Here is a 21,032-nt window from a genome sequence, read left to right on the forward strand (position 1 = left end):
TCCTTACTCATGTCTTGGACAGCAGAGCTATCTAATATGTAATGTCACAGAGAGCAGAACTATCATCCTCTCTTGCCTCTGGGACAGAGCAGCCGTCTTGTTGGTTCATATCTAGGACAGCTGAACTTTCCTCTTCGCTTGGGTCTCTTGCCGCAGAGCTATCTCAGAGGCTCACATCTCAGACAGCAGAACTATCATCCTCTATCGTAGCTCTGACAGCAGTGATAGCTCCTTGACTCGTAATTCAGACAGAACTATCATCCTTGCTCATTGCTAGGATATCCGTCCCCGGCTCGTGACAGAGATGTAGGTATTATTATCCTCCTTAATATACTGAACAGCAGAACTATCCTACTCTTGAGATCCCCCTGGCACGCCTCTGCTCTGTGGTTACCTTATTTCTCCTTTTTATATGGGTGGGGCAGAGTGATGCACCATTTCCTCTGCAGCCAAATGATGATTACAGGCATCCTGGTCCCAGAGAGGCAAAGAGACAGCCACAGGAGCAGAGCAGGTGTGGGCTGGCAGACAGGGATGGACTGAGAGAGTGGGAGAGGAGGCAAGGGGGCAGCGAGGAAAGCGCAGGCGCGAGGGGGTGGGAAGACCATAAAAAGAAGCAAAACAAAGAGAGTATTAAAGAAAGGCAGGACGACAAACCCGCACAGAGGGACGTGGGAGAGAGAGAGAGAGAGAGAGATATAGAGAGAGACGTATGAAGGGAATACCATAGTGAAAATAAGACAAGAGAAAGAGAAGCAGCCTGGGCCAGTGGTTGGATGACCACGCCAGATGTTTTCATCCTCTGTGCAAATCTGAAACAGTGACCAGACATTGCCCACTTCAGTGAGCACCCCGGTGTACGAGCAAGAATCAGTGACCAGATCTTCTCACTTCACTGAAGCCCCAGCCCTGAGCAGTGACCAGACTTTTCACACTCGGCCAGAGGTATTCCTGTGCTGCCCTCCAGCAGTGACCGACCCTGCCCGCTTCCTGAATATCTCCCGAAGCAGAGACCAGAAGGGAATCCCTCGGCTGCAGACCGTCCTGCCCGGCGCCGGCCCTGACATGCAGGCCGTCCTCCGCTGCCTTCTGTTCTCCGCTGTCCTCGTGCAAGGTAACATATGTGACTCACAATGCCATTAACAAAATGACTGAATCATTGATTTAATTCTTGATTGAGTGTAACTTTTAGAAAGCGCGCTGCTACCCAAATCGGTGTCCAGGCGCTGGAATTCAGTAGAAAGAAAAAGGCAAACACAGAGATTGAAATTAAAAAGTAAATATTGTCGCTTTTAGATGCCATCTGAGCACAGTGTAAGTCAAGTTGGAACATCAAGGGGAGGGCAGGCTGCCCCATAGGGTCGCCCTGAGATGGCAGAAGGTAGGCCTCCGGGTGTAGATTACTTTATTCAAGGGAAGCAGATTCGTTGAGTGGAATCTATGCATGCGAGAAGGAGCACCGCTTCTCTGTATTTTGGGGGCCCCTCTTAGGGACAGTTTTGAGTTTATGATCCAAATTCAGCTCTTTCATGCATTCTTTTGTCAGGTCATGGGCAGTGCACAAGCACAGTGGTGCAAACTCTAAGGGGCAGATTTACAAGCCCCTTGCAACACTTTTGCATCGCTCTTGCATCACTTTTGTGGCGCAGCGGCTGGGTAAACAATGCGGCCAATTTACAATGTGATACATTTAGGGAGATACGGCACGTTGTAAAGCCCAGTCTGACATTATACCTGCGTCAGGTATAATGTATGCAGGGTGGCCGTTCCCACGCAGGAAATCCTCGTAAAAGTGACGCAGTTAAATCTACAAGATTTCACTGCGCAACGTCTAGGACGGCACTGTGTCAAAACCTATCGCCTGCTTGAAGCAGGCATCAGGATTGATGCAGTACAATAAGTATAGGCATCAACAGGCATTGCTGGAGATGCGTTATGCTTGCGACACCACTCCAGCAATGCATAACTTTTGGGCCAACAGATGCGTCTGAATTGTCCTGAGTGGTAGGGGGGTTCAGTCAGTCAGTCAAAATAATCTTTCATCGGTTAATTAAAACCATAAAAGATACACACAGCACAATTAAAATTGATCAACAAGGGTTAAAACTGCCATGGTGGCAGCCGAGCAGCAACCAAAGTATCAAGGATAAAATTTGTATCACCGCTTCGAAGACACAATATTGTTTAAAATGCAAAGATAATTAATAATTTGTTAAAATAAAATGTATAAAAAGACAAGACAATGACACAAACCTAAAAATACATCACAAAATAGCCCTCTAATCATGTGATATAAGTATATGGCAGTAATCCACTTATTTTTTTAATCCTGACAGCGTTCATTAAAAACCTTGCTACATTAAAACAAACATATCCATTAGAATATAATTGTAAAAAACATAGGAGCTGGTCTAGCCTGCGTGAACTGCTGCCCTCTCAGAAGTGGAAGAATTAATTTTCTACGGGGATCACGAAAAAAATCACGAAACAGGACAAAATGTAGAATGTCCTGGTCCTGGTCTGAAAAATGAACACAGCCTCATACGGCTGAGTTATCAACTATGCTCCTACCTGTAAGATCCGCTGCAAACCAGTGCATTTGATACAGCCTAAAACGAGTCAACATGAAACGAGGGAGATTCACACTGCCTGAGGGTCCCACTCACTGATGGAGGTGTTTTTTGAATTGGGTCTGTTGGGCTGCGGGGAGCTACGACTCTTAATAAATGCTTGGAGGGGAAGCTTGGTTCTGAGAGTGGAGGAGGACTATTACTTTGTTGTGACACGGTGTTCTTTAAAGAACTGTGTCCAACTCTTTCCTAAATTGGATCAAGGATGGTTCACTCCTGATGGATACAAGAATGTTGTACTAAATCCCGGGTACATCAATGGAGTAGGCCTGTTGTCTTGTTTTTAGGTCTGGCTGTAAACAAGACCTTCTGATTTTACCAAAATATAAATAAAATACTTAGCAACAGGGGCATGAACCTATCTCTCCTCATCCATTGGTCTATTGTTGTGTCATTCATATTTTGCTTCCGTCCACTACAGTATATACCATAGGGCAGCGGATCAGCCTCCCTAAGCCACTGATTAACTTCACTTTGAGTGATAGCATTTTGCTGTCTTTCAAGGAGCACCTCCATATATAAGCCAGTTCTCTTTGGTGTCAATGTTTTCTTTTTAATTTATAATTATTTTAGTTTTGGGCTGGTGTTTAGAGTCTGACGTGATTCCAGGACACTTCTAATGCACATTTCATCTTTATCAGATCATTTCACCTGCCAAAGCTGTGGTAATTTCATTTTGAAGTTGGTTGATTTGCTGACTGCAGCTGTTTCACAGCATATCAGGTTGTGCCCATTTGAAACTGTTGTGTATCACGCTATCCTCTTTTTCTTTTTTTTGTTTCTCTCCTTTCTTTCTTTCTTTCTTTTTTTTCTCTTCTCTTTCTCTTTCTTTTTCTGTTTCTCTTTCCTTCTTTCTTTCCCTCTTTTCCCTCTTTCTTTCTGTGGTTGGTGTCATTCATGTTTTTCTTCCACCCACTCCTGCATGAATTAAGGGGCAATGTATCAGCCACCTAATTTATATTTATTTATTATTACAATTTATAGAGCGCAACAAATGCCCGTGGGAGTCTTACCTTCACCCTTTGACTGACTCCACTATGAGTTATGAAATGCCACACTTTTAGGAGGAACACATCTACACACATAATACTTCCCTTTAGTGACAGGGAGAACCCATGGTAATGTGTGACATTTTTTAAAACCCAAAACATTTTTTTGCCTGTAGCAAAAAAAAGTTTTTTGATAGAAGAGGTTCTGGCATATTTGCAAACAATAAAGTTTTGCACAAACTATGACAAAACAAAAAAAAGAATTGTCAGAAGTCTGGCGGACAAAGCCGACCTATTGCCTTTGCCTATGCATGCATCTTTATTTGCACTTCTTCACTCCAGTCTGGTAGTTGGTGTCCTGCTGCTGTGCGGAGAGTCTCAGACGTGATGAGAGTGTCACCCAGATGGGTGGAGACACGGTCATGATGGATTTGTAGATGATACAGCTGGTTTTGAAGTCAATGTGGATGACAGGGTGAGTGAGTGGAATTCCATCAAGGTTGAGGGGTGAGCTGGTCATATGTCGTCCGTCCTTTGATGACGTATGCATACATGTTAAATGTGCATACACATAATGTGATTATTGAAATGCAGAATGGTAAGCTTTATCTTTCTTTACATGGATCCCTGTGAACCCACACCTTTCTATCGGTGTTTCATATACAGAGGAGTTTGAACACACACACAGAAGCCTGCTCTGAGCTAGGGCATCTGTCCCAATCCAACCCTGATCCTCTCCATAACTCAGTCTGAGCCTGGCATGTGCCCCTGATCAAGAACACCCATGTCCCTGATCAAGAACACTTGCTGCTGTTTTCACCCCCCCCCCCGTGGAGAGCCAACACTGCCCCCTAGTTACATTCTTGGGTAGGTCTAGTTTTTCTACAACAATGCTCATGTATCCGGATCCCACTCAATGCAAGGATATTAGTTAGTGCTTTGTTCTAATATTTACCAAATGAAGAAGAGGGAGGGTCCACATTCTGCAAGATCGGGAGGGTCCAATGTTGGTTTAGGATGAACGAGCAAACTCCTTAGCATTGGGGCGGTACTGATGGATAAGGGGACGCTGGTTCAGATTGTGGTTGCACAGATGGAAAAGGCAGGCTGCATTATTTTTGTTTTCACACTTCTTAGTCTGCTGGTGTCTTGGCTGCAGGTGTACTATGAACCACCAAAGATGGTGAGCTTGTCTGCTATATAAGCAGGAGTGTTGGCCATGACCGCATCCGCTAAATGGATTGATTGCATCAACACCATATATGACGACCTTACTGTCAACTTGCTTAGGAGTCCCCAATGACTGCAAAATGATGCAGCATACTGCTCCACCTGGAATGCAGAAGGACAAAATAAGTTGATGTTGTTTTTGGTAAAAATACCACTAAAAAAAATATCATACAATATCCACCGAACAGGTATAACATTATTGCCCTCCGGCAAAGGACCTGGGTTGACGGGGCAAGGCCTTACCCTTTTTGAGCAACTGGTGTTAGTGATGTTGTGAATTCGCTGCTTTAGGTGCACTGGGGGTCAGGAATTGATGGGGTGGACAAGGGTGTAGCTAGGAAGATGTATTTCATGAATTTCTGAACAATACATTCACCAAGGTACTCCCTGTGGTGCTTGTGCTTGTGTGGGGTACGACAGTAGATTTGCTCGAGAGTGTTTTGTGCCATATTTATTCACAAATCTTTGAGGTTCGCATAAACCTCTACACCTTGCCATTCGCATGAGCCCATAGAGATATCATCTTTTGGTGGTTAATTCTTGTTTTTTTAAGGTACCTGGTGAATTTACCCCATGCAATTTTTTGTTCTAATAATAATTATTAATATTAGTCACCTTGTCTCTAAGGTCCAGAGGGATCACGGTTTTTTTTTCACTGTAGGACAAGCCTATAACTGGTGGTGCTCAGATTATTGCTGTTTGTCCACAAAGCATCAAGGGATTGTTGGCTTATCATTTGCCTTCCACAGAAATGTCTTCCACTTGTTATTCTTTACTGCTGCCAAGACAAGCTGAAGACAAATGTTTTATGTTGTAGCTTCTGCTGTTTCCTGTAGGAAAAAATGCTTTGGACATGCTATGTGCATCACAAGGTGCACATGTTTCTTTGACACATTGTTTAGTCCTGCTGTTTGGGGTGGTGGGTGCCAAGACAGAAAATTAGCAGAAATATAGGCATTCAGGGTGGTATGTCAAAGAGTTCACCGTGCCTCCCGCCACCTCCAGCAACATCACTCCTCACAAAACCTCAGCAACCAACTTGGAATCCTTCTGTAACAAAAGCACTTCCATATGTGACAACTTTGGCTCCCAACTCGACCCCTTTGCCCGCGCATCTCATCTTCCCATCACGGCTGACGTACATAACAATGAAGCCACCACCACCATAAATCAATACAGGAGCCCCTCTGCCCATTGCCCCGGTGCCTTTGCAAAAAGATCTCTTGGATCAGCGATACTGTTACACCCATCCTGGATGCCGCCAAGCCCGCCATCTAGTCAGCCACTTTCCTTGACACCTGGAAATATGCTACCATCACACCGCTCAAGAAACCTTCCAGTGACCCTACCGCATTCACAAACTACCAACCAATCTCCCTCCTACCCTACCAACAAAGGTCTTAGAGAAGCTCATCAGCTGGTGCCTCACTGACAACCTCAACAACCACGTCATCCTCAATGTCACTCTGTCCAGTTTCAGGTACAACCACAGCACAGAAATAGTGCTCATCACTGCCTCAGATGAAAAATCCACTTGATCATCAACAGAAGAGACATAGCAGCCCTCATCCTCCTGGACCTTTCTGCAGCATTTGACACGTTCTCACACCCCATCCTCAGCAACTACCTACACATGATCGGCATCCAGGGACCCACTCTCCAGTGAATTTGGTCCTTTCTAACAGATCATATTCAAGCTGACAGCCTGGCAACTTACCACTCAGAAGCCCAGAAGCTCATCTGTGGAGTGACACACCCTTTTCAATGCCAACATCATCCGTGCAGACAAAATCCTCTCCTACACTGATAATTCTCAAATCATACTTTCCCTCTTGCATAAGCCCCTCAATATAAGAATCAAGTTTATCACCCACATGACCAAAGACACTAACTGCTTGAAAGCCATCTTTCTTAAGCTCAACACCGACAAGACAGAAGTAATAATTTTGGCAATAGTAACTCACCATGGAATTTCAAGTGTTGGCCGGTCGAAGTTGGACCCACACCCCCACCCAGCATTCTCACCAGAAACCTTGGAATCATCATTGACAGCAAAGTGGACATGAGCATACAAGTTAATATCATCACTGCATCTTATTTTCATTCCCTGAAGATGCTCAAAAAGTTTTTCGAATGGCCAGTAAAACCATGACTCAAACCCTTGTCACAAGCAAAGTGGACTATAGCAATACCTTCTACACCGGCATTACTAAGCAACTTACCAGAAGACTATAAACCATCAAGAACTCGGCATCTAGACTTATACTTAATCTCATAAGCAAAACGCACATCACACCGCACCTTAGGGAACTCCAATGGGTCCAGATACAGAAACATGTCTGGTTCAAAGTGCTCACCCACACGCTCAAGGCCCTACAGAATTTATGCCCCACCTACCTCAACAGTCACATCTCCCTGCACTACCACCCAGATCTATGTTTCTCTGGACTCCTACTCGCACACATCTAATGCATGCACAGAACTAGATCCAGAGGGTGGGCGTGCTCCAAAATCACTTCTAAAGCGGGGAATGATCCCCCCACTTTACATCAGAGCATCCTTCTCTCTTCTTCAAGCTTCTATTCTGCAAGAAGCTGATGACCTGCCTATTCAACTCACCACTCTGCCCTAGGTAAGGCTAGACACAATCCCCTGCTGAGGCTCAGCGCCAGGATACCCTCACAAATTAATCAGCGGACGGTGCAGGTAAGCACAGTGGGGTGGTGGGCAAATGTCGAAAGACGGCGGAATAGGTAAAATTAATTAAATAAATAAATCCTACTCCATCGCCTGTTGACATCCCCCCGCCCCGGTCCACCCACTGGACTTACCTGCACCAACTCCTGCTGATAAAATAACTGTGTGAAGAGGTACTTTCGTAGCTACAGGAGTCACTTCTCAATCCTCAGTGGGGGGGTCTGATGAGAGAGGCCTGTGAACAGGTAGATCCTAGGTCTATGGTCAGTGATTGTTCTAAATTCCTGTTTGTACAGAGTGGGATGAAAGTCGGTCCATCCCCACTTGTTCAATATGTCCCCTTCTCTGCTTTAAAGTAGCTGGTCTTTGGGTGAGACAGAGCTCCGCTTGCATAGTCTAGGAGTGGCCACGTATTTGCTAAAGGTATGCACAATTTGCCTAATTTGCTTTCATATAATTACTTAAAACTTTCATGCAAATATGTTCAATCTTACCATGCAGTCATTTTAGCCAAATCATTACGGAAAGTGGTGTAATGGCATACTTTCGCGAATTTCATGTAACAAGTGTAACATGAAATTCCCTAAATTAAATTTGACATTATTCCAATTTTCCCCAGACCTAGTGCTGCTTGTTCTTGCAATGGCACGGCTCCTTGGCCTTCTGGGCTTGCATCCACAAAAGGTTTCTTGTGAGGTTTGGGTAGAAGTATTTCATGATGACATCTTGCCTCCTTCACTTCTGCAAACGGTTGTTAATGATCTTAGGTCTAAAGGCATCAGGCTTTTTCTCAGAAGCGCTGTCAGGGTAACTAAATTTGTTATAAATCGACCCCAGTAATTGGACACAGTAAGAGCATTCTTAACATCCTCTGCTTTCTGGGGATCCAAACTCACCCTCTGGCAAGAAAAGATGTGTCTATACAAGATAATGCCATCCATGATTAAGGCGCCTTTTTAGGTCTCACCTACGCAGTGCGTACGCGTTGCATAAAGGGCCTTTAGCCGTCTCTCTACTCATTTTCAAGCACACACTCGTGCTTGTCTGCAGTGGAGTGTGAGCCCACAGTTTAGGGGTTCTCTGTAATTTAACCCTTGTGGTCTTTAGCTAATGCTTTGGTGTGGATAAAAAACACCCCACCATGTGTAGTCACCTCCAGAGGAGCTGGGCATGCCACTGAAGTCCTGCTGGAGTATTCCCCTGCAGTTCCAGAGTGGAGATGACCTTTGCAGTTGACAGACTGCTTGCTGAAGAGCTACCTCGAAATATTTCAGGGTCATCAGTGGCTGAGTTCTGATATTCAGCTTCAAAGCAATCCTATAAACTTTACAAAGTAAGTCCCTTTGGTCAGAGCACTCGCTTTGTTTCATAAGTGTGGTGCTGTGAGGCCAGTTCAGAGCAGTGTATTTCCAACACTTGTTACAAGCGAGAAGCCCTTCAGATAAAAACCCATACAGAGGAAATGCAGTCCCTACCAGGAAATTGCATGTAGTTCATGAAACTACTAGAAATGCGGCTGTTGGAGAATTTGGGTCAATGAATAACTGTCAACCACAGATTTATAACAGACCCTGCTATTGTCTCAGTGGAATAGCTGTTCGACTACATATGGTTCCTGCCCACATAATTAGAACATGATCACATTACCCTTGAACAATCCCTTATTTAGAATAACTTAATATAAAATTGTGCTGTTCATATTTCAAGTTATTGACCTGTCAAATTACATATCTCTTTAAAAACAAGATATTGGACTAGATTTACGAGCGTTTATAGCAGTCGCAAACAGAAATTCGGGCCGTTTACAACCGCTCAAAAGAGTTCTTGCATGTACAAACCCATTTTGACGGTTTGCGAGTCGCTATTATTAAGGTGAGTACCAAGGGCGTCCCTTCCTAATAGCGAGTCGCACTGGTATGCACAATTGTTATGCAACCGCAAATGCGTCTTAAAACAATTGCAGTTACCACCTACTTCAAGTAGGTGGCAAGCCAGTCGCAAACGAGAGGGTGTCCCTAGGAGACCCCCTATGCAGATTGTATGCAAAAATCTTATTAATGAGTAGGCAGTGGTCCCATTTACCACTGCCTGCCCTTAAAAAATGTAAAGGATTTTTGTTTTCTTTAAAACACATCCCATTTTCCTTTAAAGAAAACAGGCTGCATTTGAAAAAAAAAGCTTTATTTAAAAAGCAAAAACAGACATAGTGGTCTGCTGTCTCTAGCAGGCCACCATCCCTGTGTTCTTGCCAATTCCCAATGGATCGCAAATTCCAACCTGCCCCCATGAATATTGATGAGGCAGGTCATTTACGACCCCATTGGGAATTGCTAAATGTGTCAAAAGGTGAAAAGTACCAAGTATTGCTTTTTTTTCAAAAAATTTAATTGCAGAGACTTAAAATATAGTCCAGGCCAGTAAAAAACGATAACAAGTGGCCACCTAAATTACCACTTGAGCGCAATTTAGTCCTAGCTTCAGTTTTTGAATGTGTCCATCTATTACTATTAAAAGCATCAATGAACAATTTGCTACCACTTCCTTTGACCCACAGGAACCTTTTATTTAGTCCAGTTTTGTTTTCATTGTTCTCAATGTCACGCTTTCATCACGGACATACATAGAATTAGTGGTGCTGCTGATGCAGTGACACCAGTGCACGGAGGGAGGAGGGACCAGCCTCCTCTGCCCTCACTACATTTATTTTACAAGTAGCTGGTCAGACTATCATGTTAGTGTCTGTATTGGTCCTAGGTCTGTTTTGACTCTTGGGCTGCTGAGGGAGAGGCGCTTGGCTATTGGGCACCGGGAGAGACCCTTGGCAGAGTCAGAGGTAGTCAAGCCGACACTGCCGGGGCTGGCACGTTTTGAAAGACTATAGCCAGATCGGGCTCCTGCTTTTTTGTGAGCTGTGCTCCTTTGTGATTGGATGATTGCAGTTCCAGTCATCCAATCATAAAGTATAAGAGAGGATGTGGGGTTAGGCGTAAGAACTGCTGACTTTGGAACTGGGGAACCAGGTTCAAGTCCCAGCGTTCAATCAATGAATCAATCAGCATTTATAGCGTGTGCCACTGTCACCCCTGGGGTTATCTGGGCACTGGGATGTGAGGTCTCTGTCGAAAAGCTAGGTCTTGAGGAAACGACGAGAAGAGGGAAGAAACTAGCAGAAACAGGCTAAAAAAGGCAAAGAAATGAGCAAGCAGCAAAAGGCAAACCAGAGGGCAGAAAAACAAGCAGAAAAGGCATAACAGAGCAGAAGAGGGCAAAACAGAGAGCAGAAAAACGAGCAGCAAAGGCAAAACAGAAAAACGAGAAGAAATGCAAAACAGAGGGCAGAAAAACAAGTAGAAAATGCAAAGCAAAGCAGAAGAGGGAAAAACAGAGGGTGGAAATAGAGCAAAAAAGACAAAATAGAGGGCCGAAAAATTAGCAGAAAAGGCAAAACAGCAAAGAAGAGGTCAAAACAGAGGGCAGAAAAACAAGCGGGAAATGCAAAACAGAGGGCAGAAAAATAGAGTAGAAAAGACAAAACAGATGGCCGAAAAATGAGCAGAAAAGGCAAAACAGCAGCGAAGAGGCCAAAACAGAGGGAAGAAAAACAAGCAGAAAGTGCAAAACAGAGGGCAGAAAAATGCACAGAAAAAGTTAACAGATGGCAGAAAAACAAAGATAAAAAGGCAAAAGAGGGGGCAGAAAAACAAACAGAAAAAGGCGAAAGCGAGGGCAGAAAATTATCAGGAGAGGCAAAAAAGAGCAAGAAACAAGAAGAGGAGTTACAAACGAGGGCAGCAGGTAGATCTGCAGCAGAAGGTAGCGGACTACAGGCAATCTGGACAGGACAACTGTCACAGGGTGAACTGACAAGAGGACCTGGTCAATTGGGCCACGCTGCGGCCTCCATTAAGGGTCCTGGGGGGAGGGCGGAGCACTGGGTGATGAGAGGCAGGAAATACCGGGAGGAGGGAAAAGGCAGAACAGTCAAATCAGAGCAAGAAATGAGCAGGTGAGGCACAAACAGAGGGCAGCAGGTAAGCAGGCAGCAGAAGGTAGTGGACTGCAGGCAAGCTGGACAAGAGAATTGTTGCAGGTGGAGCTGGCACGAGGACCTGTTCAACATCTTGTGTTTCTAAGCAAATCACCCTGTGCCTAAAATAATTTACGTACAGATATGTAATATAACTGGTGTTCTTGTAAACAGTCCAATACCTTTGCGTGGAGTTCACACTCAGCCGTGGCCCGTGGAGGGAGTTACGGTGGGGCAGGAAGGCGGGGTGGGGTAGGGGCAGGGTGGGGGTTGCTAAAATCCGGAATATGGATAATTGCAGGTAAGTAAACAATTGAATTAATAAAACGAATTTCGTAGCGCGCACTGCATCGAATTTTGCGATGCAGTGCGCGCTATGAAATTCGTTTTATTTATTAAATCACACTGTATACAACTTGCAAACTGGCTGGGGCACTACACGGCTGTGCGTAGTAGTATTAGAGCCCGCCGCATGTGCCTGGCCGGACAAAGAAAGAATGGATAGATTTCTGCAAGTACAGCAGAGAGCCGCATGACGAGCACTAATTCTCCAGAGTGACTGCAAAATGCGGTTAGAAAGGCATATTTAATCGCTTTTTGGAACGTTCATGTTTAGGGCTTTCAAATAGCGGCGATATTCTGTTCTCAAAATATTGAACAATTACTATCAGCTGAGTTGCATTAGTAATACATTAGCAAAAGGGAAGTAATGATTGTAAAAAGTTTCATGGGGACTCTTCAGTGGTCCACTGGGTCATTATCAAATCATAAACAAACTTTATAAACAAAAAGAAACTTTTCTATTAAATGCAGTCCAGTTTCTGTTACAGTAAGTGTGTTTGATCAAAAACCAAAAGATTACTTTATCTAAATGCCCACCAAAGGCATGGTGGTCTGCTGACCCAAACAGGCCACTATCCCTGTGATTTCATCCAATTTTAGAAAGTTTCAATTTGCGACCTACCTTATGAATATTGATGAGGTATGTCAGATTGCGACCCACTACGATTTGGAATTTTGTACATCAACCAATTAGTACATGGTTGGTTTGTAAAATTCTTTTCCATTCACAAAAAGCTGGTGCAATATTTGCGACCACTCGTGAATGAAAATTATGTACATCAGGTATTTTATGGCTTGTGGTGACTTTAAGAACCCATATGTCTCCTGACTTTCATGACAGTCAAGCAAGGATGCAGAAGGAATAGGCAGCACGCCGCTATCTCTTTCTAATGCACATAAACTATATTCTGATGTACTGTATCTGCATTTAAAAGAGATATTAGCACAGCAGGTTTTAAAAAGAGCCCTTCAAGAAGCATTCAACTGTCTTGAGTTTTCTGTCTAACTCTCTTTAACATAAATGTCAATGTTGTTACCAAAAAATTAAGAGTTCTGACGCAAGCTATGCTATCTGAAAATCTAAATGAATAATGTATTACTTTTCCTAACTCCCCCTAAAAATAGGCTGTTCTATCAACCTTACTTTTGGGAGTGCATCCAACTACCAGTCACTAGCAACTGATCTCAGGTTGTGAGGGGTTTAAATCATCAAAAATATCATGTGGACAGAATAAAATGTCAAAAATATCAACGATCAAAATATCAAGTGGGTAACTGCAAATAGAAAAGTATAGATTTTCTATTCTTTACTTCACATCTAAGTACCTTGACGATATACATAATGTATATGAAGTAATTTTGTAAAACTTTACTACCTATAGAAATTTACCTTTACGATATTTTTATCCTCGATATTCTTGACACGATGTTTATTCCAATGATATTTCTGCTTCCGATAGTCTGTCTAACCACCAGGGGCCACGCGTATCATGCACTTTACTGTTCGCAAACTGACAGAATGGGGCTGTTTGTGACCAGTAAAACGCATTTTGGTATGTATGAATTCCAATTTGCGATTCAGTAACATGTTACTGAATCACAATTTGGAATTGCGACTACACACTGATTTGGTATTAGGCAGGGGCATATTTAGGGCGTCCTTTCCTAATACGGAAACGCATCAGTATGTAGGAATTTTTTGCGCCCGAAATCCGGTCACAAATATTTGCATTTTACCGCATACTTCAAGTAGGTGGTAACCCATTCTCAAATGGGAAGGGGTCCCCAAAGGACTCCTTCCCTTTTGTGAATGTTCGTAAAAATGTGTTTCAAGAGCAGACAGTGGTCTCACAGACCACTTCCTGCTCTTGCAAAATGAAAAGAAAACTTTTAATTTTTCATTTTTAAACGCAACCTGTTTTACTTTAAGGAAAATGGGCTGCATTAAAAAAAAATGATTGCTTTATTTAAAAGCAATCACAGGCATGGGTCACATATTGTGACCTGCCTCAATAATATTATTGAGGTAGGTCGATTTGCGGTCCTAATCAGGAAATGCTAAATAAAACTTATGGAGTTTCACACATTCGAATAGCAATTAACTTATTGTGATTTGCAGAGAAACGCAATGACGCAATTGTATTTGAAATAATGATCCATGTGGTCCGAGATGTTTGGGAGATCACATTGCACTGGCCAGGTTTTTTACAGTGAAGCTAATGGTCTACAGTGGGAGTCCGAGCAAGGGCCTCAATTTTTGGAAAGCTGTCCAAAAGCATCCCCCCAAACTGGGTCTGACAGCTGGTACTCTTACACATAATTTTGAATACAATTAGTAAACAGGGTGGCGAGGGAGAGAGAAAAAAAAATAATAAAAAAGTGACCACTTACCTTTTTACCGGCATCCACCTCTCCTCTGTTTTGTTCAGTTTCCTTCTTCTTGCAATCCCGGCAGCAGGAAGCACCCGGCTCCCCTGAGCAAATCACAACGCTGTAATGTAGCATTGTGATTTGTCTGAGCGTCGTGGTTTGGTGCTCAGACGGGGACAGGGAGGCTTTGCATGTTCCTCTCCAGGCTGTGTAATGCAGCCTGGTGGGAAACATGCAAAGTGTGCATGACTGTTTGGTCGGCCCAAGAGGGGTCACGTGCACTTAGGAAGTGTGCAAACCACTACTCCCCCTGTGCCATCAGCCCCGCCCGACTTAACCCAGCCCCGCAGCTACAAAGAAAAAAGATAATAATGTTATTTTTGCTGCTCTTCTCTGGTCTGAGAGCAGTGGGGTGACGCTCCTCCAACTTAGCTGAGGAGTCACCTCTGGCTATCATCAGAGCACCACATCCAGTGGCACTGGGGTCTAAAAGTGGGAGCGTTCAACTATAACCTAGATTTTTCTGTCAAACTTCACAATTTCGGTTTGAGGGACACAAGTCGATGCGACAGATGTAGAATGAAGCATGCCGACTTCTTACACTTTGCTTGGCAGTGCTCAGACATACACACTTATTGGAACCACGTCCTCACAACCCTTGATGCCATGATCAATGTGCCTATCCTAAGATCCCCGATTGTGGCCCTACTGGGGTATACTGAACAGATCCCAGTACTGTACCGAAAATGTGTCTCTTTGAGCCTCGCCATAGCCAAGCGACGAATAGCCTGCAGATGGGGAAGGGGACGGGCGCCCAAATTTAAAGATTGGCTGTCAGATATGATACTTTGGCAATATCAACTTTGCACTTATGCTGAAGTACTCCCATGTTCCCCCCGCCCGCGTGACATATGGGGCCCACTGCAGACGTACTTATTGGAACACCCTGGCAACGATGCAAACACACCCTAGAGACGAATTCTGCTTCCCTCTGAATATATTTATCAGCACATAATATATCCCGCCCTCCTGGTGCCTCTGCTGGGCCATGGTTGTTTTCTAATATAACTATGTACCCGCCTGACGTTCCCAGACTACTACATTTTTTTCTGCTTCCCCATTGAAATGTGTATATCCGCTGTAATGTATAATTGTCCACATTGTCTACTTATTTTCAAGCTTGCTGGCCCTTATGTACTGTATTCTATGTATGACACATGATTTCCTAGGTTCTAGATGTATGCCCACCACGCATACTGATTTATGATTTGTATACTCTTGTTGGAAAATGTAATAAACAAATAATAAAACAAAAACTATAACCTAGATATCTGTTCTTTACTGTCATAAAGGAGAAGGGCTTATTTTTCTGCTTCCTCTAGGGTCCATGGTCCACGTGCTATGCCATGTCCTTTCAGGGAGGCGCTAGGGTTGTAGGAAGAAAGCTAAGATAGTTGGCTGGATAGTAGAAGCTGCCCTTCTGGGGTTTGGACCACATTGGCTCGCTAACACTCTGTTTCCTCTCTCCAGTTAGCGCCCTGGAATGCTATGTTTGTAGTTCTCGCGGTAACTGCACAGAAGCGACTGAGACATGCGAGCAGAATCAGACCTCGTGCTCAGCTGCCGTGACACAAGCAATCTCAGGTGAGTTACTGACTGCACTACTATCTTTAACTGAAAAATGCAGTTTATCGTGCCAAGCAAAGGGTCCCTCTCTCCCCGATCCACAAGGTTTTCCACATTCAAGTCAAATTTTCTGAAGGCTGGTTGTCCCCACCTGTAAATGTATTGTATTCTTCTGTAATGCATCATTCCTATAGTGCTTTCATTCCTCTTGTCGAAATTTAAAAGCGCTATGTGGATAAGGAGTCAGTGGTTCTTTTTTTAACACTTTATTCATCATTTTTTGGAACAAAGGGAACAAGGAATGCAGAACATTGTACATCACATAGCGGGGGGGGGGGGGGGGTACATCAGCTGGATACAAAGGAGACTACAGCAGGTGAAATAGCTGTTAATGTGCAAAAAAAAGAGAAACCCACACACCTCGTAGAGGACATAAGCATGCTCTAATATGGTTCCATAGCAGAGCTCCTGGCTACTAGGATATGAAGAAAGTTCACCGAGGGGTGGGTTGGAGTCTTGGCTTTGGGCGTCAGGTTCCAGAGAAAGTAAACTGTCATGGAGAGGTGGCCAAATATCCTTCGGCCGTGCAGTGGGAGGTTGTAACGTGGCGTATACCTTAATTGTCATATCACAATATGTCATGCTGTGTACCCATGCTTTAATAGTGGGGTGAATGCCGCCGCCCCAATGTAGCGCTTTTCTCTCTTCGCCAATAGCAGGGCTTGAGCAGTAAATCTGTGGGCACCCTTTGGAACGTCAGCCATGTACTCCAGTGGTTCCACCAAAGGGGTCGGCTCGAGTGTTGTTGACATTATGTGTGAAAGAGTGTCAAACATGTTATGTTATGGTATTTAAGCTTGTATAGTGCACAGTTACCCTAAGGTGTCCTGGCGCTGAGCATACAGGCTGGCTATCAGTGATGGGGGTTTTTACTGTGAGAAAAGCCAGGTTTTCAGCCCTTTTCTGAAGGAGAGGAGATCTGCTGAAGTCTTTAAATGGAACGGGAGCTCATTCCATGCCTTAGAGGCACAAGTGATGAAACTTCTGCCCGCCCGCCCCAGGTTCCCTTTTGAATTGGAGGAACTAGGACTTGTTTCGCTCCTGTGGTCCGAAGATTCCTTGCAGAGACATACCATTTAAATGTTTGCCTCAGATGTTTGGGGCCAATTCCATTGAGGGCTTTAAATGCCATGCAGAGGGCCTTAAAATGCACCCTTAGCATCACGGGGAGCCAGAATAGTTGTTTTAACTCCTTCTTTACAGAAACAAATTTGGGAGTTCCTGTTAGCAATCTGGCTGCTACATTCTGTGCAATTTGAAGCCTGTTAATGTGCTGTTTTTGGGAATTTAAATATCGACTATTATAGTGCTCAATCTGCGCCATAATAATGGCCGTGATCACTGTCCTGAAACTGCTCTCAGGAAGAAATGTTTAAGAAACAAGCAGAGACCACCGAGCTTATGTGATCACCAAAAGAGAGTTTATTGTCCATAATCACTTCTAAGTTTTTTGCCTTCCTGGAGGAGAGTGGCAGACGCCCAGCTCTTCTGGCCACCAATCTGGCATCCACATGTTAGGGCTGTTTCCAAACATGGTGACCTCTGTTTTGCCTGAATTTAATTTTAGGCAACTGGACGACATCCATCCTGAGATGGCCTTCATGCAAACATGAAAGCGAGCCCCTGTTTACTTCTCTTCCCCGTCTCTGATTGATAACACTATTTGCATGTCACCTGCATAGGAGGTAATTTGAAAGCCATAGGATTTGATTAGGCCTGCCAAAGAGATCGCATACATGTTGAAGAGTGTCAGGCTTATCAATGATCCCTGTGGCACCCCGCACGTGAGTGAGAAAGGCATTAACCTTTGGTTGTTCAGTTCCACTGTTTGCGTTCTTCCAGAGAGAAAGGACTGAAGAAGTTTCCATGCAGCACCTTGTACTCCTACTTCAGACAACCGGTCCATCAGAACTTCGTGATGGACTGTGTCAAAGACTGCTGACAGATCTAACATAATCAGAATTGCCTTTCCTCCTCTGTCCAATGCCTCCCTCAACTCTGTAAATTTAATTAGGGTCAGCTTAGTACTGTGTCCCGCTCTAAACCCATATTGCGATGGGTCGAGTAGATTGTTGGTTAGAAGAAATGTCCTGAGCTAGGTATTCTGGCCTTTTCAATAATCTTGGCAGGAAGCAGGAGTCTTGAAATTGGTCTATAATTGTTTGGATCGCTGGGGTCCATTGCTGAATTTTTTAATATGGGAAGGCTAGAGGCCTTATTCCAGTTTCTAGAGAATTTGCCAGTTGTAATTATGTTGTTAAACAATTGTGTAAGTGTCAACCCTATTACTCCTGGGATTTGCTTCAATCCTGATGCCGGCTATGGATCCATCGGAGATCCAGATCCAATGGAACTCAGAAGTTTGATTGTATCTGGTGTCTCTAACAGAGAGAATTTGACTAATACTGGTTTGTTTGGTTCCACACTCTGTGGCATCATCCCCCTTTGAGCTAGGCTAAATGAGGAAAAGATGAATTCCACTTTTGTTAGAAAAACTTGGACAATTTTTCACAGAGCTCCGGGCTATTTTGGTTCTTGGAAGTCAGTCCAAACAGTAGAGAGTGGCGACAGGTCCATGTCAGGTGAGGGAAGTCTGCCTCTGGTGATCTGCATTTGGGGCATAAGAAGGACCTAGAAGGGTCAGTCTTGGCCAGGTTAGTGGGGGTGGTGTATGATCTGTGCAGGAACCGAAAATAGAGAATAATTCATGACGATGGTTGGCGGGATACCCGTTTGCGCACAGTAGTCATGTTCCCATTTCAATCGAACCTTGCTCTAACATGTACAATTGAGGGCCATGCAGACATGATAAAGTTCAGAGACCCCCCTCCAAATCTGTTATTAACTTTGTCAGGAGGACAAACTCGCCAGGGGTTAAGAAGGGATAATATAGCATGTGTATATGTGAAGCACAAGTTCACCCGTAGGCATCTTGGCGCTGAATAACAGATGTTTATTGTTAGCCAACTCAATGGTACTCAATTTATTGACCTCAGATGGATGAAAGGCTGAGTGGACCCGCAGGGATTTGAACCTGTGACCATGAGGCGGAACACAGGCCCCTGCAATGAACGCATTAGTCCACTGAGCCTCCAGAATAGGATGCACGAATGTAAGGTCCTTAGCATTTGAAAAAGGACAAATTGGTCCATATAAGTGGTGTTAACAATCTAGTGTCATCTGCGTGGGAAAGCACGTGCCTATCTGGAAACATGTCACCAATCATATTGAGATCATGTTGTGTCAATGTACCCTGGACCACTTTTTCGAGTGTCAGGGGCAGCCACAGATTCTGTGAAAGGGGAAGTGCAGGAGAATACATGAAATCGCAGCCCATATCCAGACTGAGGTTCCTCCAGGCCCAGCATGTGGTAGACCGTGTCTTAATGTCTGAGGAGGGTCACTCCTGCTAAATCACACTCTGATTCAGCGTAGGGTATGCAAATTGTCTCTTTGCTACCAGGAAATATGTCAGGAAGTTGGGGACTGCAATACCTCTCCAGTTGTAGGGTAGGACAAGTGTGTCCCAGTTGATCCGGGGTCTGAGACCAGTCGTAATCAATTTTAGAAGTAAACTACGCAATGCAAGAAAAAAAAAAATCATCAAAGGTATAGGTATGTTTAAAAACAAAAAGGCGGGGGAACAACCATTTTGATAATGGTCGTGGATTAATGAATTTGAGGGGCGATATGGGGCAGCCCCAGCCTAGTACCTCTTGTGATAATGAAAGGCTCGGAGATAGAGCCATTCACCCGTAAGCGGGCAACTAGATTGGAGTACAGAAGCTTGATCAGGAAACTAAACCCTGGGCAACCCCAGCTACTGCAACGGTGCACGGAGAAAAAGCCACTTCAAAGAATCAAAGGCATTCTCTGCATCATGATGGGCAATAGCAGCAGGTACGTCTGGGGAGACTCTGTTGAGGAGCAAGAACACCGTGCGTAAGTTGAAGGAGGTAGACCTACGGGGGACAAATTCTGTTTGGAGGAGTGAGATGATTTGGTCCCCCAGAAAGGACAACCTGTTAGCAACCACCTTGGCAAGGATTTTAGGGTCAAAATGAATTAATAAGAGTGGCTTAAGAGGAACACATATGCGGGCCCATACCAGTTTTGCACAATAAGATGAGGTACAAGGAGATTCTTATATGCCTTGTTAAAGGTACCTGTAAGTCCTTCAAGGCCAGGGTCCTTGGAGCTGTCAAGAGAATCAATTGCCTGAACAATCTCCTCACTTGAGAAGGGAACGCACAGAAATTGGAGCTGTTCGTGGGTGATCCAGACCATAGATATTTCATCCGAATCCAACGTGAGGTATAGAGTTGTGTATAGCGCGAGAGCAATCCACAGATAATATCCTCATTACGAGGAGCCAGACCAGAGTGCATCCTGGGCGTTCGCCCTCGCCATAGTATTTACCTAGAAAGGATGTCTCCATTTTAGATAGGTCCTGAAATTCAGCAATTTGAATGGAGAGCCTGTGTGGGGTAGTTGACCCGGGGCTTAGGTAATCGGCCCTGTCAGTGTCAGTGAGTTTGGCCTCTATACACGCCAAACTGCTATGTATGTCTCAGAGGACCCCTGCATGTTTAGAAATTCAGATATCCCATATAAACACCTTGAAGGCATCCCAAAATGTGGCCTGGCTCTGAACAGAACCTGAGTTGAGCTCAAAATATTCAAGAATGGAGTTGTGGAGTTCAGATTGGAAACTGCATCTAGTAGTGCAGTACAAGGGAGGCACCACTGCTTTTCCAACACCCCACCCGTAGGGGATGCAAACTACCAACTTAACTGGGACATGATCTGATAGTGTGCGAGGTATGAGCTGTATGTCTTTGTGCCACCGAGCGGATCTTGTGGATAAGTGTCAGTAATGAAGCGGCATCCAAACCGTGTGAGGGCTGAATAAAATGTGTATCCAGGCGTGGTAGGATGTAAAGATGCTATGCATCTCTAAGAGTGTATGTGTCGATGATATCACCAAGGATGCGCAATGCACTTGGCTTACCACTGGTGTGGATGTTGATGGTGTGCAGCGAGGGGTCAAGAATCAGACAA

At 44.3% G+C, this 21,032-nt stretch overlaps 1 protein-coding gene across 1 annotated transcript in view; it reads left to right on the top strand.

The window, feature by feature from the left end:
• Positions 1-479: 479 nt before the first annotated feature.
• Positions 480-21,032, top strand: part of LOC144770763 (urokinase plasminogen activator surface receptor-like) — a 266,472-nt gene continuing 245,919 nt past the window's right edge. The window contains exons 1-2 of the mRNA XM_078655511.1: positions 480-1,114; positions 15,816-15,929. Coding sequence (XP_078511637.1) covers positions 1,066-1,114; positions 15,816-15,929 — 163 coding nt within the window. The 5' untranslated portion in view covers positions 480-1,065. The remainder of the gene's footprint in view (positions 1,115-15,815; positions 15,930-21,032) is intronic.

Source organism: Lissotriton helveticus, chromosome 7 (assembly GCF_964261635.1).
Source record: "Lissotriton helveticus chromosome 7, aLisHel1.1, whole genome shotgun sequence".
NCBI lineage: Eukaryota > Metazoa > Chordata > Amphibia > Caudata > Salamandridae > Lissotriton > Lissotriton helveticus.